The sequence below is a fragment of the Malaclemys terrapin genome, chromosome 2, assembly GCF_027887155.1.
Source record: "Malaclemys terrapin pileata isolate rMalTer1 chromosome 2, rMalTer1.hap1, whole genome shotgun sequence".
NCBI lineage: Eukaryota > Metazoa > Chordata > Testudines > Emydidae > Malaclemys > Malaclemys terrapin.
The window spans coordinates 142,428,100-142,453,152 of NC_071506.1; the positions used below are offsets into that span (position 1 = coordinate 142,428,100).

Genomic DNA, 25,053 nt, shown 5'->3' on the forward strand with positions numbered 1-25,053 from the left:
CAGGCAAGGCCCCTGCCCCAGGGTTCTTGTAGCATGGGCCTTATCCCATCTGGCCAGTGACCCCTGGGGCACACAGGGAGTGGCTTGTCCTATGCAGGGTCAGCAGCGATTGGCGTGGTTTGGTAACCCCACGTGAGGTGGGGCTCCCCTCCCAGCGTCTTGGCTGGCCCCCTCTGCAGCTGTTGCCCTGTGCTCCCTGCACACTGCCCAAGTGCACCCTGAAATTAACCCACTAGCCTTCCCATTAGGGGAGAGCCCTGACCCCAAATGACAGGCAGCCCTGGCCAGATGCAGCCCGGGTGTCTTTCATTTTGGAGCTCCCTGGCTTAATTACAGCCTCTGTTCAGAGCCGTGGGCTGCTGCTCACATCCGGCACTGGCTCCCTCCTCGGTGCTGGCGTGGCCCAGCCAGGCCCTCAGATTGCAGCCCGGGGTGAGCGGGAGGCCAGGCAGCCACTGGCACTGTTGTGGCTGGAGCTTGGAGCACGTCCCCTGACATGGAGCCCCAGGAGGAGGTTTCAGAGTAACAGCCGTGTTAGTCTGTATCCGCAAAAAGAAGAACAGGAGTACTTGTGGCACCTTAGAGGAGGTGTTACGGTTGCAATTCTCAGCTCTTCCGTGGACTTGCTGGGTGACCCTGGACCGGTCAGTGCCCCTCTCTGCTTCAGTTTCCCCCTCTAGAATGGGGCTAATGAACCTTCCCCATCTCTCTGGTTTACATGGCTTTGGGCAGGCTCTGTCTCTCACTCTGTTTGTGCAGGGCCTGGCTCAACAGGCCCCTGATCTCCCCCGGGACCGCTAGGTGCAGCTCTAATACAGGGCAATTCATCTTGGGGTTGGGCTAATGCAACTCCGGGAGAGGGTGGAAGGCCAGCCCTGGCTGTGTCCCAGGATGCAGGCTGGATTGCAATGGGTTCTGGCTGATGGCCGTGGCGGGGGTGCCAAGGGGAACAGCGGAGGAGGTGCAGGCTCTGGAACTGGGCTGGGCCCTTCTCTGATCAGTGGCGTTATAGGAACCTGCTTGTCGCCCCTGCTGGAGCCTGCCAAGCCGCTCCCACGGTGCCCGGTGCCAGGGAAGGGCGGGGAACTTCACCCCCCAGGTGCTGCATGCAGGTGCCAGCTGCTCCACATGGCAACAGGCCAGTGCAGCTTGTTGACTGCAGCAATTCCCATAGGGCCCGGCCGTGCCAGCCGGGACAGGAGGGCTAAGCGATGCATTGTGGGTACTTTGTGGGCGGGTCCAGCCCATTGTAAACAAGAGACGCCTCTCAGGAGGTGGCTGCGGGGGGAGAGGGGGAGGATTTCTGAACCACCCCCCCCCCCGAGGGCCCAGGCCCTGGTTGAGACCCAACTGCACCCATGGGCCTGAACCGCCAGGGTGACACGCTTCTTGTGGGCCACCAGCAGCTCTGGGGTGGGCTGGGAAGGGCCCAGAGGGGAAGGATCTTCACTGGGCACATTCCAACCTTTTCTTGGTGACCCAGCACGGGTCTCCAGTCCCCCTGCGCCGCTCGCAGCCCTCCGGGGAGCCCTGGCATTGGGGGGCTCTGAGGAAAGGCCACGCTGGAGATGATCCATTCCCCCCCCCGCCCAAGAAAGGGTCAGCCAGGCCGCTCCTGGAGAGATTGCACGTGCCCCTGGGCCGCAGGAGGAGGCTGTTCTTCCCCGGGGCAGCCTGTGCTGGCATCACCGCCCAGGTTCCCATCGGGGCTCGTGGGGGGCTGGCCGGCTGGCTCGGGGGGATCTGGCCTTTCCCACGCTGAGCTGCAGCGCGTAGCCTGAAGGTGACGTCCCAGCAGCCAGCCCCTGCGTCAGCTTCCCATTCATGCAGGGCTGCATAACCCAGCCCCGAGGAGCTGCCCTTTCCCAGGCTGGGAAGCTGGGGCCATGAGAGCAGAGCCGGGCTCCCCCGAAGAGCTGCCTCTCCCTTGAGCCGAATTTCTCCAGGGGAAAGGACCTGACCTGGCAGTGCCAGGAAGCAGCGGCCAGGCAGAGCCTCCCCCCACCCCTGGCATGGGGTCACCGATTCACCTGGGACATGCAAGATTGCCAGTGACTGGAAAAACTGAGACTCGAACCTGACACCCTGCCCTGGCATAGAACCCAGGAGTCCTGACTCCTAGCCCTGCTCCAGCCCCTAGCCATGATTGCGCTAGCTCCTCCAAGCGGGGGGGGGGGGGACACGACGGACGGACTCAAAGCACTTTGCAAAGCAGAGTCAGTATTGTTAGTCCCAGTTCACAGCTGTGGAAACTGAGGCACAGCAAGGGGAAAGGACTTGCCCAAGGTCAGCCAAAGTCAGTGGCAGAGCTGGGGATAAAGCCCAGGAGTCCTGACTCTCTCTCCTGTGCTAACCACTAAAGTACACCCCCCCCTCCCAGCATGGGGAATAGAACCCAGGCGTCCTGATACCCAGCCCCATGTGCTAACCATTATACACGATTGCTGCTGTCTCTTTCCTCCTCATGAAGCTTCTTCCTGCGTGGGGTGGCTGTGAAGGAACGAGCGCCCCAGACTGCCATGGGTCCAGGGGACAGCACAGCTGAATGGCCCAGCCTCGGGCCAAGGGTCCAGGGCAGCAGCGTGGGAGGAGCAGGCTGGCCAGAGAAGCCACGGAGAGAACACGGCCCCTTGGTGCTTTCCTGGGGGATCGGGGGGCTCTGTAGCCCCATTTCCTATAATCAAGCATAATCCCTGTGTCTCCTTTGGGGACTGGGCCCAGCTCCACTGAGCCAGGCACCAGTGCTGGGAAAACCTGTGACCCTATCCCTGAGTCTCACATGGCCGCCCTGACCCCATCTCCCTCCCCCAGCCCTGCCAGCTGGACAGCGGCCAAGCTGCGCTCCAGGATTCCCAGCGCTGCCCCCTGCACTCTGAGGGGCCGGGTGGGCCCAGCCCGCTGCTGTGGGAAAGGCTGGGAACGGGGCCGGCACTCTTTCTGGGACAGTTCTTTTCCCAGATGAGCTCGTGTTTGTTTTCCTTAGTGGGCTGGGCCTGGGCCGGGTCTGACGCACACTAGTACGTCGCTGGGCTCGGGGCCCTGTCACATTCCCCCCTCCCCTGACTGAGCAACTCTGGGATCAGGCTGGCAGCAGGCCCGATGGCAGAGAAGGGCAGGAGACTGGAATTTCCCCATGGAAATTTCACATGCGAGTGCATCCAGCTGTGGGCGCCGGCTGAGACAGCAGAGGGCGCTGCAGCCACTGGCCAGGCCCCCCAGTGTCCCCAGGAGTACAATGTGGGGGGGCTGAATTCATTAACCCTTGCAAGGCGGGAGGGGGCTGGCAGGAAAGGCCCCCCAGATTGCAACAGGTGCCCCTGCCCCTCCCCAGCACCCTATGGACCGACCCGTGCTGGGGTCTCCCTAGAAAAACTGGGGTGCCAGGCTGGCCTGTTGGCCCACCCGCCCCAGAACCCCAGCTGGCAGAGGGGTGATCTGCCTGCCGAGGGGCAGCCCCGTGTGAAGGTCACCCCTTGCAGGGCTGGGGGGAGCGGCCCAGCCCCGGGACACACCGCTGTTACACAAGCTGCTTCCCAGAAGTTCTCCTCAGGGCAGGAAGATGAAGAGCCAGCGAGGACGTGCACAGGCAGAGCCACCACGGGACGGCCCAAAGCCACTCTCGGGTTCGGGGAGCGGTCCGTGGGAGCCTGTCCCGGGCCCCTGGCATAGCTACCACCCGCTGGCCAGGCAGCACCACACCCACCAACCTGGGGCTCTGAGAGCAGGCCCAGCAAAACCCCACTGGCAGGACCCAGCGCTGTGCTGGTGAGCCCCTCATTGGGAGGGTGAGGGGGGACCTGGCCTCAGGCCACAGCTCCCCCCAGCCCTCTGGGGCTGGCCAGCTCCCAGCCTACCCAGTTCTGTCCCCACAGCCCAGGCTTCCTGGCAGCTCCTTCCTCCTTCCCTCCCACTCCTCCTTGACACATCCCCTGGCCACTGTGCTGCAACTGGCAAGGGCCCACCGTGGCCACATCCGCTGTGCTGCATGCCTGGAGCGGGAGCAGCCCCTCGCATGGCCACAGGCAAGGACTGACCCAGCCACCTGCTCTGAGGCAGGGCTAGGAGTCAGGGTTCCTGGGATCTCCTCTTGCTTGGGTGCCAACATGCTGGGTGGCCTGAGCTGGCTCTGCCTCGGTTTCCCCAGCTGTAAGGGGTGGGCGGGAGGAGCAATGCTACGCTCCCATGAGGATCAGTTATGAGGGAAGCGGTGTGGGCAGTTCTCCAGCTGTGGGGGGGGGGGAGGGATGGCCCATGCACACACACACACACCCCTTTGCTGGCTCTGCTTTCTCCAGCTGTTTCTGGTAATTAATTAGCAAAGACATGGAGCCAGGACTTGAGAGCGAGTCCTGGTGCTGCACGGCCATGGGAAGGAGCCGCCCGGCCGGGAAGGGCTCCCTGCAGTACAGGAACCGTGATCCTCCCCCCTCCCCCCCCAGCCCCACGGAGCACCCCTACCCCACTGCCAAAGGGCTAGAGAAAGCAGACCCCTTGCCTGGGCCCAACATGGCACATGCCCCCCCAGCCCCTGCGGCTAGCCAGGGTCCACTGCTCCTCCAGCAAAGGCTCAATAGTACCAGCTCTTTCCCCCACCACAAGGGGGCGCTATGGCACTGGGCACTGGCCTACAGGGGGCCAGGATAGCCCCATCCATACCTAGGGGCCAGGGCCTGGGGGTGGGGTAGGGAAGGGCCCTGAGCTCATGGCGCCCCCAGCAGGATCACACCAGTCCCCACGGACGCTGCACAGCTTGGACTACGCAGGGGTCGGCAACCTATGGCACACGTGCCAAAGGCGGCATGCAAGCTGATTTACTGTGGCACACTGCTGCCGAGCCCTGGTCCCGGCCATCAACCCCACTCAGCCCGCTGCTGGCCCCTGTAAATGTAAAATGTATTATCCACCCGAGAAACCTTAAATTACCATGAATAAATGAAGAGTTGGGACACCGCTTCGGAGAGGTTGCCGACCCCTGGACTACAGGGGAGTCAGACTGGTGAGAAAGGGCCCGGTTGTTTGTGTGGATTTAACTGGGATCGACTGGGGCTCAGGCCAGCCAGCCCCGAGAGCAGCCAGCGTTGGGGCAGCCCTGCTGAAGCCCCACAAAGCAGACAGCTGTCAACAGGGACCGAGCCTCTGGCCAGACTCCTGGGGCTGCTCCTGGGGGAACCTGGCCAGGTGCCAACCCCCTCCCCCACTTTCACATCACCCCTCCAATGAGCAGGGCGCTGGCCCTGCCCAGGAAGCCTGACTAGCTCTGCCCCTAGAGGGTTAAGCAGATTAGCACTGGCTCTGGCTTCAGCTCACCTGGACAGTGACAAGGTGGCAGCGAATGTTCGAAGTGGCACCTGTGCTTTAGTGAGAGCATGAGGCAGAGCTAGGCAGGAGTGAGACTGGGGGAATCTCTCAGGCTCTGGGGTTTGGGTACAAACATCACCACCCTGGCAAAGGGAAGGCCTGTGGCTTTCAAGGCAGAGCTTGTCACATACTGGGCGGTGGGGGGCACAGTTCTGAGAGGCGCCTGCAGGCAGGGATGCTGGGACTAAGCCAGCAGGAGGGGAGGGTTCAAATGCCAGCGAGTGAGATGATCAGTGGGGTGCCCTGAGCCCCCCTAGCCTGATGCCCCAGGGTAGGCAGAGCACAGCACAGATCCACACGTGCCTGTCCTCAGGGGGGTGCAGCAGGATCAGGCCCCTCTCCATAAGGACAGGAGTACTTGTGGCACCTTAGAGACTAACAAATTTATTAGAGCATCTAAATGTGTTAGTCTCTAAGGTGCCACAAGTACTCCTGTTCTTTTTGCGGATACAGACTAACACGGCTGCTACTCTGAAATCTCCATAGGGACGTGAGCCTGGGCACACAGCAGCAGTGCCAGAGCAGATGAAACCCGGGGGTCCTGGCTTATGTTGGGGGAGGGACCCCAGCCAGCCCATGTGCTGATCCCAAGAGGGCTGGGAGAAAAAGCTGCAAGAGGCTCCCCCCAAGCCACAGAAACCTCCCCCCCCCCCCAGCCCGGATTAGGCAGAGACCCCGGGCCTGCTGCTTTAAGAACACTCCAGGCCCGGCGGGGGGCCCCCCTTCCCCTTGGCAGGGAGGCCAGCTCCCAGGGGAGCACGGAGTTTTTTCCACTCCGGGAAGACTCAATGCCCTTTTATAGCCCGCCTGCTCCTTTTTCCATGAGCTCACAGGCGGGGGCCGGGAACAGCCCTCCCCCAGTCAGGGCAGGGCTCCCGCGCTGTGGCCCAGACACTTCGGGCAGGGGGTGCAGGGCCCACGAGGTGGGAGATCAGGTTGGGGGCCAAGCCCCAGGCCACAGCTCAGTGCTGGGGGTGTGTGTGTGTGCGCGCGCGCATGCAGTGGGCAGCGCTAGCTACAAAACGCCCAGTGCTGTCCCCCCCCCCCAACTCAGCCCAACTGCCCACCTCCACACTGACCCCCACCCCAGTAGAGCCAGGCACAGAACACAGCATCTGCCGGCACCAAGCGAGGGCACCAGCCCCACCCTCCCCTCCCACAAGGCAACAGGCACCAGCTGGAGTTTCTCTCCCTTTTATTATTAATATAAAAATACTCCAGTATTTATAGCCAATAAATATATTTCAATAACAAATAAATTACACTGGGGTCAGGGGGTCCTTGCTGCTTATTTACACTGATAAGGGGGTGGGGAGGCAGCTGGCGTGCGGGATCGGGGGTAACTGGGGCAGGAACTGGCTTGGCCAAGAGGCAGGGACCCAGGTGAGGTGTGGGGGGGTATTTACGCTGGTACCCCCCACCCCAAATCCTCCACCCCTCAGAGAGGGGGTGTGGAAAAGTCACCAAGTCCATCTCTGTGGTTTGAGCTGGCCGGGGGGGAAGCCCACAGGGCACAGCCCTCCAGTTCACCAGCACCCCCCCCCCCCCGGCACAAGGACACCATTGGCCCATCACCAGCATGCAGGCCATAGGGCACCACCTTCGGGGGGGCAGGGAGAAGGCCAGAGCCAATTCCCCCCCCCCCCCCCCCGCTCAGGGACTGCAGCCCACAGGTAATGGGGACAGGTGCCCTGTTCCCAGCATGCAATGCAGTCCTGCCCAGCATTACTGGGAGGGTGCCTTGTGTCAGCTCTGGGCCTGCCCTCGCTCCCACCCAGCAGTGGGTGAAGGAATCCACATGCCAGTGGCCACCCCAGGAGCCCACCGGATAGCGCTGTCACAAGGGGGGTCCAACCAGCAGCCAACAGCACCAGGCTGTGCCTCTCGGGCGAGCTGGCCTCCAAAATCCCACCCGCATCTGCTCCAGGCACCAGGTCCTAAGTAGGCTCCGTCCATCCAGGATCCGGGGCAGACTCGTGCATCCCCTCTGTCCGTCCATCCAGGACCTGCCCATACATCCCAACCAGCCGTTCCCAGGGCCCAGGCGGGCTCCGGAATGGGCCCGATCCACTGAAATACGGACAGCGGCCGCGGGGGGGTCAAAATCCACCAGGGTCGTTAGAAAAAGGTTCCCACATGCGTCCTGGCTAGGCAGGGCAGGGGAACCCGGTGCCCCCAACTGGGTCTGAGGTAGCTGTGCCTGCGTCAGAGGCCCGCAACCCTGGGCTCACACTGAGGACTCCTCGGGGTTGGAGTCGGGCAGTGCCTGGCGCTGCTGGAGCTTGCGGCGTAGCTCCTCAGCCAGGTCGCTGTAGCCGGGCCGCTCCTCAGCGCCCAGCTGCAGGCGGATGTAGCCGTTGGAGGAGGAGCCGCGGACGCTGCCCAGGTGGATGCGGTTGGGCGAGTGCGGGGGCGGGGAGGCCAGGGGCTGCCCGGGGATGCCATTGGTGGGGGACGAGGGGGTGGCTGAGCCGTTCTGGCACACGGCGTGGCCTGGCACGATCTTGAGGGAGCCATCCGAGTAGTAGTAGCTGGCCGGGTCCCAGAGCTTCTCATCCGAGTCCGAGGTGGCGCTGGGAACGAACTTGGGGCTGGGGGGCTCCTTGGGCAACTCGATGGGGTACACCAGGGTGCTCTCCACAGCTTTGGTGCCCTTGGCCAGCTCCTCCCGCAGCCGGCGCCGCAGGGACAGCACCACCAGCAGCAGCACCAGGCACAGGGCGCCCAGCGCGATCGCCACCATCCATACCAGCCCCAGGCTCTCCAGCGGGGCCCTCGCCTCCAGTGTGGCGGCCGGGCCTGCCACCACCGACACTATGTAGCCCTCAGCTGCCAGGCGCGTGCCCTGCTCCTCCGAGAAGCACCGGTAGGCACCACCACACTGGGGGCCCGTGCCCAGGATGACCAAGGCCTGCAGGCGGGCGTCGTACAGCACCGAGGCCTGGTCCTCGGCCAGCTCCCGCCCGTTGAAGGTCCAGCGAGCCCGGGCCAGGTTGGAGGTGAGGCGGCAGGGCAGGACCAGGTCCGTGCCGGCCACCACTGTGATGTTCTTGGGAGTGATTTTAACTGCGGGAGAGAGGGGAGAAGGGGTCAGGCTGAGGTGGGGGCTGGACCCTCTGCCCATCCCACAGCGATGCCAGCCCCAGGGCCTTGGCCTAGGCCTCTTTGCTGAGGCTGCAGGGACCAGCCTGGAGATGGCACATGCCCCGTGGGCTCTGACACTGCTGCTGGTTTCACACAGGAGCTGGGCACATGGACACACCTGGGCTGTGCCAGGACCGCCGGGGTGGGTGGGGGGTCGCTGTGGGCTGTAGGGCAGGTACGGGAGGTGTTCGGCTGAGTGCCCTTCACCCAGGTCCCTGGGACAACCCAGGAGAGGCCCTGGGACAGGGGAACCCAGGGCAGCTTCAGCCCTACGCCCCACTGCTCCTGGGCAGGTACCTCAGCACCAGTCAGCCTTGCTGTCCAGTTGGGAAAACTAAGGCACAGAGAGGAGCAGCAAATCAGCAGCAGAGCCAGAGAAGTCCTGGCTCTCAAGTCTGAGCTGAGAGGGCCCCCCCCTCAAGCTAACAGAATGCAGCCCCCTCCCCAGCCCCTTTGGCTCCCAGGGAGCTCCCGGCCCGGGGAGGGGCGCTGATGAGCTCTCACCTGAGGAGGGTGCTCGGAGGAGGTTGCAGAGAGCCGTGTCCGCGTTCACCACGTCCTGGACCAGCAGGGACCTGAGAGAGACCCGGAGTCAGCACAGCCCCAGCTGTTCCCCGCGGGGCACCGAGCCGCAGTCACTGTCCCTTGGGCCATGCTCCAGAAGGGAGCCAGAGCCCTGGGGGAGGTGAGGGGAGACCTTCCCATGGGGCAGGGCAGGGAGATGCTAATCAGGGCCCTCTTAGAGGGGGCACTGCAATGACAACCCCTTCCCACCCCCCATGTGGACTTTCCCGCCCCCAGGCCAGCCCCCTCACCCGTCAGAGCCGTCAGCCCGGAGGCAGCGGCTGGCATTGCGGCTCCAGGCGCAGTAGGGGTCCTTAGCCAGGACGCAGTCGGCGCAGGAGCGGTACTTGGCACAGTCGGCCAGGGACAGCCGCGCCACCTGGGAGCGAGAGCCAGCAAAGAGCAGCTTCTGGCGGGGGGGAAACGGACATCAGTGCTGATGGGACAGCCTAGAGCCATCACTGCCCCATACCCTGTGCCTGCCCCCCGCCCCAACAGCCCCCCCGATTATCCCCGCCCCCTGCCCCCCCACCAACCCGCCCCGGTTATCCCCGCCCCGTGCCCCACCCCCCCAATGACACCTCCCATTATCCCTGGGCCCCCCCCACAGTCCAGGGCATCCCCCCAACCCCCTGCACTCTGCCCCCCAACAGCCCAGGGCACCTCCTCCACCTCCTGTGCTCTGCCCCCCCTCCACACCCGGTTGTCCCCAAGGTGCCCTGCTCCCTACCTTCTGGTGGGCCAGCACGAGGCTCTCGATGGGTTGCGCCGGCTCGAAGACCTGCAGCTCCTCCACGAGGTGGACGCGGGAGGGCAGGACCAGGGCCTTGTGGAGCCACCCGTCATCTGGAAGAGCCGCAGGGCAGGATTGCAAGGAGCTGTGGGCAGGGGAGGGCCCCCGGGCACCCCCCATCACTCCTGTACCACACCCTTAGCGCCCCCAGGAACCCTTAGGCTGCCCCATGCTGGGAGATACACCTCCCAAGTTGCTCCCCATCATATGCTCAGCAGCTCCCAAAGCGGCCCCCCCAGCATTGTTGCGCCATGCGGCTGGGAGTTGCCCCTCCCCCCACTGCACCCCCGCCGCTGGGCAGGGCTGGGCCCGGTCTGGCTCAAGGGCCCAGAGATTGGAAGTGGGGGGGGGGGGGTAAAGGGGAGCAGAGCCCTGGCAAGTACCTGTCCCAATGAAGAGCACGTTGTAGGAGGCCCCATCCAGCCCGCGCACCCGGTCCACCACCAGCCGGGTGAAGTTGGCGTCCTTCTTGAGCAGCAGGGGCCGGCCGTGGCGCGGCAGCACCGGCTCGTCCATCAGCGGGTGCTTCTTGGCAAAGTTCAGCGTGTTGTCGGGCAGCTCCAGCGAGCTGGCGACGCCATTCTGCCGGTGCCAGTCAGTGATGCACTGAGGGGAGAGGGGCCGGACACCAAGTGAGGGCAGAGGACACCACCAACCTGGGGGGCAGGGCATAGCTCAGCTGGCAGCCTGGGGGGTAGAGGCAGCTGAAGTGCCCACACTGGGGGGAGGGACCCTGGCAGGCAGGGAGTGCGGGTGGCACCTCCCAGGGCAGCCCGGGGTGGGGGTGGGGATTAGTGAGTGCCAATCCAGCCCCCGAGGGGACACTGCTGAGTGCTCGGGGGGGGAGGGGTGGCCCCTGGCAGAGATGAGAGAGCCTCCCCACTGTGATGGCTGGGTCTCCCCGGTCCCCATGGCACTTACCGCCCCAGGCCGGGGGCTGGGCACCTGGTCCGAGTACCTGCCCCAATTCTGGGCCTGCTCCCGGTACTCCTTGTAGGGCCCCTCGAAGGCCTTGCGCACGTCCTCAATGTGGTACTGGCAGACAGCAGAGACGTCCACGTCCCCCCTGTGGGAGGGAGGGGAGGTGAGACCCGGCATGGAGCTGAGGCTGGGGGTGCTGGAAGGATAGGGGGTGGGGAGGGAGGGTGATGGCCAGGGCAGAGCCTGGGGGGTGGGAGGGAGCCAGGGGAAAGTTACTGCCATGGGGGACGTGTGAGAGTTGGGGTGCAGCCCTGGGGAGACAGGCCCAATGGCAGGGCTAGCACCGGCTGCAGAGGGGCGGGGGTGTAGGTGGGATGGAGGCTGCAGGGCCCATGGGGATGCCCAGTGGCCCGGGGCTCCTGTGCTCACCAGCGAGCCTGGAAGAGGCCGAAGAAAATGGTGTCGCGCCAGGTGGTCCCGCCCAGCGTGTACACGGCCTGCAGCCGGTTGAAGTGCAGCTGCTGCTCCGGGATGGAGCAGACCAGCCGGGCCTTGAGGAACGTCGTCCACTTCTTCTGCAGGGTCCGGGCGCCGCCCACGTCCCCCTGGGGAGAGGGAGGCACCACGTGAGGGGGCGGGACAGGCCAGACCCCGAGAGCCCCACTGCCTGGCACCCGGGTCCCGGGAGGTCTCCTGCCCCCATGACACCAGGCCATCACCAGGGTCCCCTCGCACCGGCCGCGGGCTCAGGCCTGGAGCGAGCTCCGTACCCAGCTGGGCCCATTCCTGCTCAGGTCAGGGCCCAACCTGGCCCACGGGCTCTGGCCAAACCGCAGTGTCTCTGGGCGCACCTCCCGCCCGGCACGGGCCCCTGTCCGAGGGCTGGTTGCCACAGCGCCCCGGCCGTACCTTGCAGACCCGGGCCACCCGGGCCACCACCTGCTCGGCGTAGCAGTCGTACTCCACGGCCCGCTCGCTGAAGAAGAAGTAGACCTTGTCGTCGTCCCCACTGGGGCTGCCCACGCTCTCCTGCACGTAGGCTGAGCCCACGAAGTGGGGCTCTGCAATGGGAGGCACGTGAGACCAGGGCTCGTGGGCCCCACAGCCCCCCAGCTCTTCGCTCGGGCCCCCAAATCCCAGTGCTGTGGGGAGGAGCCCCCCGGCTGCCTCCCGTCATGCAGGGCCGGCTCCAGGGTTTTGGCCACCCCAAGCAGTCAAAAAAAGCCGCGATCATGATCTGCGGCGGCTATTCGGCAGGAGGTCCTTCACTCTGAGCTGGAGTGAGGGACCGTCCGCCGAATTGCCGCCGAATAGCTGGACGTGCTGCCCCTCTCTGGAGCGCCGCCCCAAGCACCTGCTTGCCGGAGCCGGCCCTGCCGTCATGCTTGGAGCCAGACGCCCTCTGGAGCTGGCCCGGCTGCGCCCCCTCCAATGGCACCCCTGGGCTGCTGCAGGACACACACACACACACACCCCGGCCGGCTCAGCAATACAGATCCCCCCTCCTCCCCAGCCGGACGTCACGTGGGGAGAGATCCACACTTGGGGCTTCAATCCCGGGCAGCAGAGCCCAGGCAGGGGCCTGACTGCTCGCCAGACCCACAGTGGGATGGGCTGGTTCTGGGGGCAGTGAGAGTCCCTCTCCCCACAGAAAGGGGGCTGCATGAGCTACTGTGTTATTTATGCCCCCGGTGCCCAGCCCCCCCTCACCATTCAGCCAGGAGGCCAGGTACTCCGTCTTCATGGAGTAGTGGGGGCCCAGGTTGCGCAGGATCACCGGCTCTGTGCCCAGGAAGTTGTTGAGTGTCGCCGAGTACAGCTCGCCATCTGGACGGCACGACCAAGAAGGGGTTAACTGGATGCGCGGGGCAGAAATACCCACCAGCCTCCCGCTCCCAGCCTGGGCGCCCTGGGCCCTGTCCCAGACCCCAGCCCAGCCGAACACCTCCCAGGCTAGCCCCTCCCCGAAGAGCGCCACCTACCCACGATGAGGCCCGTGTGGCCCTTGGCCGGGTCGTAGGGGCACTTCCCCTTCCCGTCCTCGAAGGCCAGCCTGTTGAGGGAGAAACTGGACAGCTCCTGGAAGAGATACCCCACATGTAGGGTCAATGGGGCCCGGTGGGAAGCTGCCTGCAGAGACGGGGCTGTGCTGGGTCCACGGCAGGGTCTGAGAATGCCCCAGGCTCGGCACAGCTCCACACCGGTCATCGTCCACCTAGCGGGCAGCACCCGTCAGCATCCCCTGCTTCGGTCGCCACCACGGACCCCCAGCCTCTGCCGGCAGAATGGGGCAGCGGGATCTCCTGGCTCCCCCAGCCCCGACCCATCCAGCAGGGGGTGCTGTGGGGAGCTGGGCAGGAGCTCCCGGCTCCGTCAGCCCCGACCCGTCCAGGAGGGGGCAATGTGGGGAGTAGGGCGGGACCGCTGGCTGCAGTGGGAGCTCCTGGCTCCGCCAGCGCAGCCCTGTCCCGTCCAGCAGGGGGCGCACTGCTCCGGGCTGTACTCACAATATAGGTGCACTTGGGCTGGAAGGCGAAGGTGCCGCACGCGTACAGGTGGGAGCTGTTGTAGCTCTGGAGGAAGCGGATGTAATTGAAACAGTCGGTCTGGAGAGAAAGGGGCTGGTCAGCGGGGGGCTGGTTAGCCGGGGTGGGGTGGGGCTATCAGGTCCCCCTCGGCAATGCCAGGGCAGGGCTGGCCATGGAGCCAAGTGGAACTTGCCCGGGGATGTGGGACCCCCCCGCAGCTCCCCGGCCCGGGGAGAAACCTGGCACGTGCCATCGCTGTGCCACCCCGGGACCTGCCCCTCCACACACAGCAGGGGGCTGCCGTACAGACCCGCGGGCTCAGACCCGGGGCCCTGCTCCTGCGCATGGGGCGAGGCTGGGAGCGGGCAGGGGAGCTGGGGCCCATGTGCCCAGCTGGCATACCTGGTTGTTCTTGCCCTTCTGGATACATTCCACTTTCTTCTCTGTAGGAGCCTCCCAGGAGATCTGCCAAGCCAGAGGAAAGCAGGGTCAGGGGCTGAGCCAGCCCACCCCAGTCCTGCCCCACCCACCCCCCATCTCCTGCAGCCAGATAGCGCTCAGCCCTCCATGCTCACCACATCCCTCACCTGGCAGAGGAGGCTCCCGGCAACCAGCGCCCAGGAGAACACGTCCACGTTCGGGGGTGCCCAGCAGGGAGCGCTGCTCCCCAAGGGGCTGTTTAACCAGCACCCCCTGGCCAGCCAGACCCCTCGTAGTGCCGTCCCCCTAGATGGAGGGGGCACCGCAGACCGTACCAGCCAGGCTTTGGGGGCCTCCTCCCAGGCTCTGTGGTGGCACCACCCCCTGCTGGGACCCCGCAGCAGAGCCGCCCCCTCTTACCGCTGCCTTCAGCTCCATGGTGCCGGTGGCGAGGGCGAAGATGGCCTCCCGGGCACCCACGTACAGCACCTTCTCGGTCTCGCCCAGCGTCAGCGTCATGTAGTGCGACACGCCCGCCTTGGAGAACCGCTTCGCCACGTCCTTCAGCTCTGTGGGGAGGGGATGGGACGGCGTCAGAGGACTCGGGGGCCTGCGGCTCCTGGGGGCACAGGGCCAGACTGGGGCCTGGCACCACCACCGTGTCCCAGACTGCCTGCTCCTCGGTGCCAGCCAGCCAAGAGGCTGCCAGGCCTCAAGTTCCAGAGCTGTGTGGTGATACTGGGGCTCCCGCCCCACACCCTGCCCCAGCAACGGCGGGCGAGTCCTTCACTCCCAGGCTGCCCTGGGGGCAGGCAGGATCCAGGAGCCACCCACGTCCTGCTGGCTGCTCAGCTGGCACCCCGGGCACTGGGCCAACCAGCTGTAGGGCAAGGGGGGGGATCCCACCCACTGGAGGGCAGGTGCTGAGGGATTCCGGGGGCCATGGCTAGCAGGGGACGAGGCTGAGTCTGGGCTGGACCCAGGACTAGAGAAGGGCGTCTTGGAGACAACTCGTTCTGTGCCAGCAGGAGCAGAACTGCTCCAGCTGTCCTCCCCTCCCCGCCCACAGATCGCCAACAGCCCCCAGCAGAGACGGGGCTGGCCACACACCACCTCCTTACACTGCCGTGGCTGGCAGCCCCTCCCTCTGGATCCCCAGCCCTGGGCTCCCCCGCAGATCTGGCATGCTCCTCACTCCCGACCCGCAGCCCCCTATTCTAGCTGGGAACAGCCCTGAGCTCGTGATCTTGTTCGCAGACACCCTGACCCTGGAGACAAATTCAGCTCCAACGTGCCCCAGGCCCCACGGGGCGCAGAGACCTGCTGAGCTCACGTGGGACCGACTGCTCCAGCCAGCCCCACCCCGGATGCCAGCCCCTTCCCGGAAGCCCCCATTGTCCTCCAGGGAGCCGCTTGCTCCTCGCGCTGGCTGGACAAGGGAGCCATTGTCGGGGATGCGCCGGGTGGAACCGGAGAGTGCTGAGCCTGGCGCCCTGGCAGAGGGGCCCTTTGCCGAGCCCCTGCCCAGCCCCCAGGGCCAGCTTTGTTCAGAGAAAGGGCACATTGACGGGAGAGCGGAGCGCGGGGGTGGGGAGCATACAGAGGTACTCAAGCCACTCTGGGCTGGGGGGAGGAGATCTGCCAGGCACTGCTGGGGGGGGGGGGGGGAAGCTGTCGCCCACACAGCTCCCCATTCGCTCTGCTCCAGGCCAGACACAACGTGCAGGGCACCGAACTCCCTAGCCAGCCCGGAGGCTGGAGGGAGGCTGGAGAGGGAAGTCAGGCCTGTAAGCAGAGCTGGCCCAAGCTGATGGCAGGAAACCCAGCACCAGCCCGGTCACGTTACCAGCCGCAACGTGAGCCCCCCACACAAACCGAGTGCGGCTCAGGCTGGCGCAGATGGCTCACAAGCCAGCCATGCACGGCCCAGGGTACAGACCACTTCAGGCTGGCCTATAGCCTTGGGGAAATGGGGACCCCGCCCCCCACTTCCAAGAAGCCTCCTGTGTCCCAATCCCCCACCCAGGAGCACGTCACCCCAGGGCAGGGACCGGCTCTGCCGTCAGGGTCTGTACGGTGCCTGGCATGACGGCACCTGGGGCACAGGGAGATTCCCAGACGCTGCCACCCCCAAACACAAACACACACACGCCAGCTGGCATGGAGGGGTCCAACCAGGCCGCCCAGGGGCATCTTCCTGGACCCAGGGCGAGGGCAGCCAAGCGCTGACATCAAGGCAAGACACAGCACGGGCACAGCAGGTGCCAAGCCAAAGCCGGAGCCCCCATGGCTAGCTCACCTCTGCCCCCACGCCCTGCGGCACAGACCCTGCCAGCCTTGGCATCCCCAGCGCCTAGAGTCGGGGGGTGGGGGGAGCCCACAGGTCGCAGGCGGGCAGCATGGGCACCTTGAGGTGACACAGGCAAAGTGGGACTGGATGCAGGGAACGAGGCTCCACAGAGACTGTCGCACCCCCTCCCCCACACGAGCACCCAGGGACTCCTTCGGCACAGGGCAGGAGTACTGGGGGGTGGGGGAGACCCTCCAGCACAACCCAGCACCCCGGAGAGCAGAGCTTCCAGGTCAGCCTGAGAACCTGGGGCCTTGGCACTGAGGGAGCTGGCTCGGCCGCTCCGCCAGCTGGGGCCCATTAGAGCCGGGGAGCGGAACCCGCCCCAGTGCCGCGGCCGATCAAAGCCGGCACCTGGCTTCAATCAGCCCCCGCCCCCACTCCCCAGCCTGGGGTTCAGCAGGGTGGGGGAGGGGAGCCCCCACCATATGGGGACCAGGCCCCAGGCAGCAGCACCTGAGAGGATGAGCCCAGCCCCTCACAGAGGGTAGAGCAGGCACCAGCAGCTCTCATGGGACGAGGACCCAATGGGCAGTGTCCACCCCCAGGCAGCCAGTCCCAGCGCAACCCCAGACTGGCGAGTACGTCTCAGCTCCTGCAGGGACTGGGGTGCCCGGGGCGGGGGGGAGGGAGGAGAGGGAGTTGCAGAGCCCGAGTGCTGAAGGGGGCCCAGGAGGAAAACCTGCCCTGGGCGCAGAGAGCCTGGCAGAAGGGGGGGCTGTGGGTCGGGACTGAGGAGCACCGCCACAGGACACATCAGACCCCAGAGCCAGAGCCAAGGCGGGGAACGCAGGACTGAGGGGGGAGCGCCCAGGGTGCAGAGCAGCCCCTGCATGGGCACAAGGGCCGGGCACCCACCCCGCATGGCAGGAGCCGAACGAGAAGCTGTGGGTACAAGGGACGGAGGCTGCCCCCGGGCACTCCCCAGCCCCCGCGCTGGGGGAGCAGCAGGACGCAGGATGTGGGCGGGAGGGGAAGGGAGCCCTGGGGAGGGCAGCGAGCAGCAAACAGGATGAGATCATTGCCCGGGGCTGGCGCAAACACCTGATGTCACCTCCGGAGAGGCAGCCCCTTGGGGCCAGCCAGGCCCCCGGGCAGGGCAGGACGGAGCCCCCTTCCCACCAGCACGGTGCTGAGAGCAGCACTTCACCAGTGGGAGGGGGACAGGGAGGGTCTGGGGACCCCAGTGTAGGCACCACGGAGCCAGGGGGCGAGCACCTGATTTGGCCTGTGAGCCATGGCCAGGCCAGGGAGGGAGGCCCCCGCCTTACCCCACAGAGCTCCTGGCCTGCAGATGCCACGTTTGGTGCATCACAGCTAGAGCCAGGCACCCAGTGGGAGGGCAGGGTGGGATGCCGCATGCCTGTTGGTGGGGGACCCGGGGGGGGGGGGGAGATGGGGCTCCCAATCCCATGCCAGCGGGAGATGCCCACCAGCGGCGCCCGGCCACCACGTCTCACCATGGCCCGACTGTGCCAGCGAGATTTATCCAAAGGGCCGGGCTGCCCCCGAGGGAGGGGCCAGGCTGCCAGGGCCATGGGTGCTGCCCTGTGCCCCACGCACAGTACTGGGCCCTGAGCTCCCCAAACTGGCTTTGCCCCCCCACGGGGCTCAGAGCGACTGTAGTGTGTCCCCCTGGCAACTCCCTCACCAGTCAAGGGCTCCAGGGCTGAGCACCCACCAGCTTCGCTGCAGCAGCCCCTTGCCTCTCCCAGCTTCAGCCCCTTGAGTCAGACCAGGGGGTGCCTGGGACGTGCTCCTGTCCCGGGGAACAGGCTCCAGGAATTCCCCCAGGACACAGGGAGGCCATGGCTGCCCAGGGGACTGTACCCAGGTCTGCCAAGTCCCAGCCAGCACCCTAACTGCTGGGCCTGCCTTCCTCTGCTGGGGCGGGTGCAGGCTGGACGGGGAGCTCCCCCGGACCACCCCGAAGGCAGGAATCCTCCACATTCGCCCCCAGCACAGGGACCCTGCTGGCCCCTCGCCCTCACTGCACAGTGAGCCAGGCAAGGGGGGAGCCGCTCCCCAGGAAAAGGGGGTTCCCTTAGCAGGAAGCCGGGAGAGGCGGCAGTGAGGCACATGGGATTTGGGAGTTTCCTTAAAACCCCAGCTTCTGGAGTCCCGGGATCAGGTGCGTCTCTGCATTCCCCTTTAAACAGCAAGAGGTGGTTGTGGCTGCAGAGCAGGGAATGCGAGCCTGACAGTGACAGGCACAGACACCCCCCCCCCCACACACACACACACACATACCTCTCCCCAGTCTCAGCAGTGGGGAGCCAGACCCTCGACTTCTCTGTTAAAATACATTGTCCCTCCAGGCCCCTCTGCCTTGAATCCCTGGGATCCAGCTCAGCACCGTGGAACGGACGCTCCTGGGACCAGGCCCTGGGGGTCTGTCTGATGGGGCATTCCCAGCCCCTCCCCCCCCAATCAGCCGGTGTAACGCCAAAAAGCCCAGCCCAGGGCACCACAACAGTTCAGTGCTTACTGCCAACCCAGGGCGGGCGCTACCCAACAGAGCCACGACACATCCGCCCCAGCCCCGCCATCGCTGCACTCACCATTGTAGGGGATGGTTTTCCTGGGTACCAGGTTCCACCAGGCGGCGTCGGCGGTGCCCACGCTCAGAAAGACGGTGGTGAGCAGGGCGAGGCCTGGGAGGCTGGCGTCCATGCTGCCCCGTGGCGCGCTGGGGTCGGGCCTCCCTGCGTCCAGCTCCTTTCGTGCCCTCACTGCTCTGGGCGGCCTGGCGGGGAGAGACAGGCCGGTTACGGGGGGCCAAGGGCAGAGGAGCCAAAGCACGTGGGCAGGCAGGAAACGGGGACAAGGGAGCCATTGAGACGCTTCTGCTCTGAGCGCTCGGGGAGCTGGGGGGGACTGAGCCAGACACAGACTCAGATTCCTCCCCCAATCCCCTGCAGAGCGCTCCCTGCCAAGCCCCCTGCCCCAGCCCCATGGAAGGGGAAAAGAGTCTGACCCAGCCAGCCAGGGCATGAGCCAAGGGCCAGGCTGCGGGGAGGCGGGGATTTGCCCAGTGTCAGAGAGGGAGGTGGGGGCAGAACCCAGGAGTCCTGACTCCTAAGACCTCCTCTAGCCTCCTGAGGCGAGCAGGACACCTCTGTCCAGCCCTGCCCCACAGCCCAGGGCCAGGCCAGAGCAGCATTTCTGCCCCACGAGCTGGCGAGGCCAGTGGCTAGAAGCAGAGACACAGCGATACCCCGGTGCCCCCCAAGGCTGGGCCTCTCCCCGCCCCTCAGGGCCGCACACAGAAGTGCTTGGCTCCCCTCGCTGAACGGTATCAAGTGGCCAGATCCATGGCCAGCGCCCCCGCCTCTGCCCCCCACGTAGCCGAGTGCCCCGCCCCTGCCCCCCCACCTAGCCAAGTGCCCCCTGCAGGAGCCGGAGGTGCACTGCTGACCCAGGCAGCAGGGGGCAGGCGTGTGCACCAGCGCCTCCTGCAGGGAGCTGCTCCCTGCCCCCCACCAAGCCGGAGGCTCCCCACCACCACCCCGCCAAGTGGAGCCAGTGCTACCCCTGGGTCACGGATTCCCCTTTTTGTGGTCACCTCCTTCCATAACTACTTCCTGCCATCAATGGGTCTGGCGCTGAGTCAGCGGGGGGGTGTGGTGCGGGGGCTGGCAGCAACGCTGCTCCTTCCTCTTCCCAGCTGATGCACAGCTGCGCCCCCCGCCCCCACGCACACACTCCCCTGGGATCACTCCACCTTGCCGCCTTCACATCCTCTGCAGGAGGAAACTCCACCCAGGGACGGGTGAGGGGCTTTCCCCAGTCAGACAGAGCCCAAAGGGGCCCCCTGAATCCGCTTTAGCCCCCCTCAGCCAATCCCTGACAGGGCAGGTCCCAGCCCTGACAGACTCCCTCTCTGACCTCGGGTAAGTCTCATCGCTTTGTGCCTCAGTTTCCCCCGCAACATGGGTAGAATGACACCAGCACAGGTGGCGGCTGGTGAGTTACCTCCACACCAGCGAGGGGCTTTGGGACCCTTGGCTGCAAGGTACAAGGGGGAGCAATTGCCAGGGGAGAATCTGAAATAGCCTGGTGTCAGGCCCCCCCTTCTGCATTCAGGATGTTTGAAGACTGAGCATCCCAGCGAAAAGGCTGGCATTGCCAGCAGGCTGGGCTCTCTCCTGCCTTGTTCTGGGCCTTTGCCACCCTGGACCCCAGGCTTCCCGCTGCCAGCCTGGAGCAGAGTGGGCAGAAACATGCCACCCGGGGAGAGGGGGACACCGCTGCCCAGAGCCCCGGACAGGCCCCCAGCATGGAATGGGTTACCTAGGGAGGTGGTGGAATCTCCTTCCTTAGAGGTTTTTAAGGTCAGGCTTGACAAAGCCCTGGCTGGGATGATTTAGTTGATGTTGGTCCTGCTTCGAGCAGGGGGTTGGACTAGATGACCTCCTGAGGGCTCTTCCACCCTGATATTCTATGATTCTATGTCCTGGGGAGGGACTGACAGAGACCATGGGTGGGACCTGGCCTCAGAGGGCAGAAGGTGCCGTGGCGACTAGCTGGGTAGGGGCCGGAGCGGGGGGGAGGGTTGACGGCCAGGCTGTGGGGCCCAGGGATATGGAAAGCGCTCACAGGTTACCAGCAAGACAGTGGCAGGAACAGAGCTGTTTTCCATGAAGGGAAGCAGGAAGCTGCCTCTCCCACCCGGCTCCTGCGGGGAAGGACACGGCAGGGGAGAAATGGATTTCCGGCCAGGAAGCGAGGCAGTGGGCTGTGGGAATCATGGCCAGCCCGGCCAGGAAGCCAGATCCAGCTGGGAAAGAGCCAAGGGGGCAGCCCCTGCCCCCACCAGAGCTCACCACCCCCAACAGAGCCGAGGGAGCCTCTGGAACCCTTCCGGCCCAGTCCGGCCTGCGGGGACTGGCCCCTGCTTACAGCCCCTCAGAGTTGGTGGGTCTTAGACCAGCATGTCAAACACCCACGTCACAGCAACCGCCACTGCCTGGCAGCTGCTTGGGGGGCTGGAGGGGTCGGGGCCCAGGGCAGCCCATGGGGACAGGGGATGGGCAGCTAGGGAGACCAAGCCAGAGTCCTGGTCGGTTCCTGCGCAAGGGATTGATCCTGCCCTCCGCAGGCGCCTGGGCTGGGCAGAGACCAGAGCTCCTGCCCCTGCTCCACAGGCTGCCGGACCCACATGTCGGGAGCCACCCGCAGCAGGACAGCGACATGCTCTCCTTCGAGGAAAGGCCTGCCCCCCGCACATGGGCACCCACCTTCCAGCTTCCCCGGGGCAGGGGGAAATGATGGGCACCACATGGGGGGAGGGGCATCACCCCATGCACAGGGCTCAGCCTAACCAGCCCCCACGCGCTCCCTCAGCGAGGGGCAGAGGAGACCGAGCCCAGGGCCCATGGGAGACGCCAGGCCTGAAGCCGGGGTGGCCGTTATCCCACGGAGCATGGCAAGGGGCAATGCCAAGGCATCTGCCAAGGGGGACCTCTGGGGGGCCCCAGATCCCCGGCCACACACGGCCAGGCCAGCGGAGCAGCTGCACACGCCAGCTGAGCCCAGCCTGGGGGCCCAGCTGCTGAGTGTGGTAAGGGGGGCAAGGCAGCCACCGGGGGGCTTGGCCATTCCCCAGCCAGGGGGGAGAGACTCCCTGGTTCTCCCTATAGGGCTCCCCACCCCAGAAGGGGCAGGGGTAAGCACACTGACAGCAGGCCCAGCACTAGCCAGCCCCTCTGCCCAACGCACCCCCACAGCCAGCCCGGCAACAGGGCAGGGGGTGAGCTGCGGGGACTCCGCTGGGTGCAGCGGGGCCGAAAGCCCCCCCGATCGGCCCCCAGCAGCCGCCCATCCCCCTCCCCCGCCCAGCACGGAGCCGCCCCCGGCAGCCCCCCGCCCCTCGGGCTGCGAAGGAACAAAAGCCCGGAGCGCTCCGCCCCCTGCCGGCCGGCGCGGGCACTGCCCGCTGCTCTCGGGGACCGGCCCTGCCAAGCGGGGTGGGGCGGGGACCGGCCCCCCAAAGGGACCGAGCCGGGCGAGGGCGCTGCCAGCTCCGTGGCCCGCCGGGCACGAGAGGCTCTAGGGAAGCCGCCCGGGGGCGGCGCAGGGGGGGGCGGCGCAGGGGGGCGGATCCCCCACCCCAGCCCCCAACTCCTGCATCAAAGGCCCGAGCATGGCAGCGCCCAGCAGCGAGGCCAAGCTCGGCTCCGGCCCCCCGAAGATGGGGGCAGGCGGCAGCCAGCGCCACGGGGCGCCCTGGGGCCGGAGCAGCGAGGGGAGCCCGGAGACCAATAACCCCAAGTGGGGAGAGAAAGAGGCTCGCAGATGGCGCTGCGCGCTCCTTGCGCGCACCCTACGCTCCCCCGCCCACGGGGGCGCGGGGCTGGGTTTTGTTTTCCCAGCGGAGCTCGGAGGCAGAGAAAGGAGAAGCGGCCGGAGCCTTTTGCAAGCTCAGCGGGCTGCGGAGCCGCGGCTTTACTGACACGACCTGGGCAGGGAGCGAGATTCTGGGTCCCGGAGCGCGGAGTCGGGGACCCCCCGCTCCGGGGACTTCTCCGGCCATTCGCGGGGAGCCCGAGCCCCGGGGCTGAGGGGTCCCGCTCCCCCAGGCGAGGCCGGGGAGGGGTTGCACGAGCCCGGGGTGCACTGAGGACAAAGGGGCTTTTCTGGGGGGGGGGGGTTAGTAACCAGCCGCAGATCTGCCCCCACACCAGAGTCCAACCCGCCCCAGCCCAACCCACAGCCCCGAGCGCCCAGCCTGAAAACTTTGCAGCGCAGCTGGTGCCCGGAGAGAGCAAACCCAGCGCCCCCCAACCGCCCCCCGCCCGGCGGCCCCCCCAGCCCCTCGCCTAGCGGGCCCCCTCGGCGCCCCCACGCCGCGCAGACGCGCTCGGCTGAGTTGGGGGGCGGCAGGAGGGGGCGCTGGGGGCCCAGCCCCTGGCCGAGCTGGTCCGGAGAGGCCGGGCTGGGCTTCGCTAGCAGCGGACCCCCCCAGTTCCCGGGGGCGGGCGCTCGCCCCCAGCTCAAGGCTAGTTCGCACAAAGAACGTGGGTCCGTTTCGGGGGGGCTGCCCTGCAAAGCGGGGTGCCGGATGCACGGGGGGGGGGGGGGGGCGCTGGGTTCGCGTCCCTCTGAGCCACGAGCCGGGCAGCGGCCCCGTAAATACCGGACAGGAACAAAAGCGGCTTCTCCCCTCCCGCCACTCACCTTCGGGGCTCTGGAGCCCGGCCCAGCGCGAGAACCGACCGGCCCGGGATAGTGGGGCGCTCGGGGGTCCCCAGCTCGCGGCGCTGGCTCTGCCCTTTCTTCGCTCGCCCCGAGTGTGCAGCCCGCTCGCCTGCCTGCCTCGATTCCCCTCCTCCGCGTGACGTCAGCCGGGGGCGGGGCTCCTTTGCCAGTGAATGGGACGCCTCGGAGCTCAGCCCCCATCGTCAAGTGCTGCCACGGGGAGCCCTTGAGATCGGTCCCGCGGTCGGGGGTGGCTGGGGGATGGATAGGATGTGTCGATGGGGGTGTGTTTGGGTGGGGGATGGATGGGGTGGGGGGCTGGGCGGTGGATGGGGTGTGTATGGATAGGGGTCTGGGGGTGGGGGATGGATGAGGTGTGTATGGATGGGGTGGAGGACTGGGGGGATGAGAGAGGGAGGCTGGGGGCAGGGGATGGGGTGTGTATGGATGGGGGTGGGGGATGGATGGGAGAGAGAGGCTGGGAGCAGGGGGTGTGTATGGATGGGGGTGGGAGGCTGGGGGATGGATGGGAGAGGGAGTCTGGGGGCAGGGGATGGATGGGGCTGGGGGCAGGGGATGGGGTGTGAGAGGCTGGGGAATGGATGGGAGAGGGAGGCTGGGAGCAGGGGATGTGGATGGTGTGTGGATCTCTTGTGCTAACTGAAACACTCTTTGGTTATTGATTCCACCAGCCCAAGCAGACAAAGGCGGAGATAAAGCTATCATGGGAGGCCCCAGGAATCTGGGAATGGGTCTGTTGGAGTGGCATGGTATGTGAGAGGCAGCCCTCTGCTTGACAGAATCAGATCTGTTTGCTCATGTATCATAGCCCCTATAGTGCTAACAGCTAGAGGAGAGTCTCTGGCAGCCATGTAAGAGGCACAGGGACAGTCCTTGCCCACACTTTCAGGACTCTATGCAGGCCTGTACCTGTTAGCCTCAAAGGATGTTGTGAAACTGGAGCAGCAGGCAGGCAGGCAGCTGCTCCCCTTTACAGTGGGTTTAATCCGGTTTAGTGAAGTTTAAGCCAAGCTGCAATAAGTGGCTCAGACCAAAATCAGCACCTCCCCCAGGAGTGTGCATGGTGGGGGAGGGGTGGTAACAGGCAGCCCAAGTCTGTGTGTGCATAGGCCTGAAGAAACATGGCCAGCAGCAAGGGAAGGGGGATGAGCCAAGGAAGGCCAGAAAGGGATCAAAGGGATGGGTCCCCCCAGCTAGCATCGCTCTAGTGCTGGGCTGTCACTCAGGCTCTGGGTCGTTCCCATCAGCCACCTGAGAAGCATGAATCTGGTGGCTGATGTGTCAACCTCAGCCTCCCAAGTGAGGCACCTACGTCCATCACTGGCCGGCACCTGGGGAAGCCAGCGGCATTCAGAGGTGTGGTCCATCCAGTCCGTCCCCCGTGACCCCCACTCTTGGACAGCCGTAAGAGCTGCAGCCAGACGGCTGATTTTGAGGCCTAGGCAAGGACTGGGTGAATCTATTCCAGCAAGCCCTGCTGATGGGCATCAGTGGGACTTACAAGGTGCATAGGCCTGGTGCTGCCTGTCTGCCCAGGGATGCGGGTGGGTGGAAATTTAACTCCTTCCTGCCTCACATCTGATCCCTGGTGCTGCTGTGCATTAAATGGTTTCCGCTGCACTCCGGGGACGTTCCAAATAACCTGCCATTGTCCCCCGAGACGCCCCCCATCGCAGGGATGTGTCTGTGCCCTGGCTGGGGGAACAGAGCTTACGGACAGAAGGGTCCAGCGGATTGTCCAGCCTGATCCCTGG

General features: G+C 65.9%; 1 protein-coding gene across 1 annotated transcript; it reads right to left on the reverse strand.

Moving 5' to 3' along the window:
* Window positions 1–6,536: 6,536 nt before the first annotated feature.
* SEMA4C (semaphorin 4C) lies at window positions 6,537–23,380 on the reverse strand. Its single transcript, XM_054019650.1, has 15 exons — window positions 23,258–23,380; window positions 18,640–18,824; window positions 14,149–14,297; window positions 13,711–13,773; window positions 13,288–13,386; window positions 12,763–12,859; window positions 12,491–12,607; window positions 11,690–11,841; window positions 11,210–11,385; window positions 10,781–10,925; window positions 10,243–10,465; window positions 9,797–9,912; window positions 9,318–9,475; window positions 9,007–9,077; window positions 6,537–8,424 (listed from the first exon to the last, which is right to left on the reverse strand). The coding sequence occupies exons 2-15, from the start codon at window positions 18,749–18,751 to the stop codon at window positions 7,586–7,588; spliced, it is 2,517 nt and encodes an 838-aa protein (XP_053875625.1). The 5' UTR covers window positions 18,752–18,824; window positions 23,258–23,380; the 3' UTR covers window positions 6,537–7,585.
* Between the last annotated feature and the right edge of the window lie 1,673 nt (window positions 23,381–25,053).

Bases quoted from the DNA above. Each gene is read 5' to 3' on its own strand.
- SEMA4C (XM_054019650.1), bottom strand. From the start codon at position 18,751: ATGGACGCCAGCCTCCCAGGCCTCGCCCTGCTCACCACCGTCTTTCTG. The intron at 13,387-13,710 runs GTATGCCAGCTG...CTTTCTCTCCAG, and splicing joins AGAAGGGCAAGAACAACCAG to ACCGACTGTTTCAATTACAT. The intron at 10,466-10,780 runs GTAAGTGCCATG...CTCTCCCCTCAG, and splicing joins CCAGCCCCCGGCCTGGGGCG to TGCATCACTGACTGGCACCG.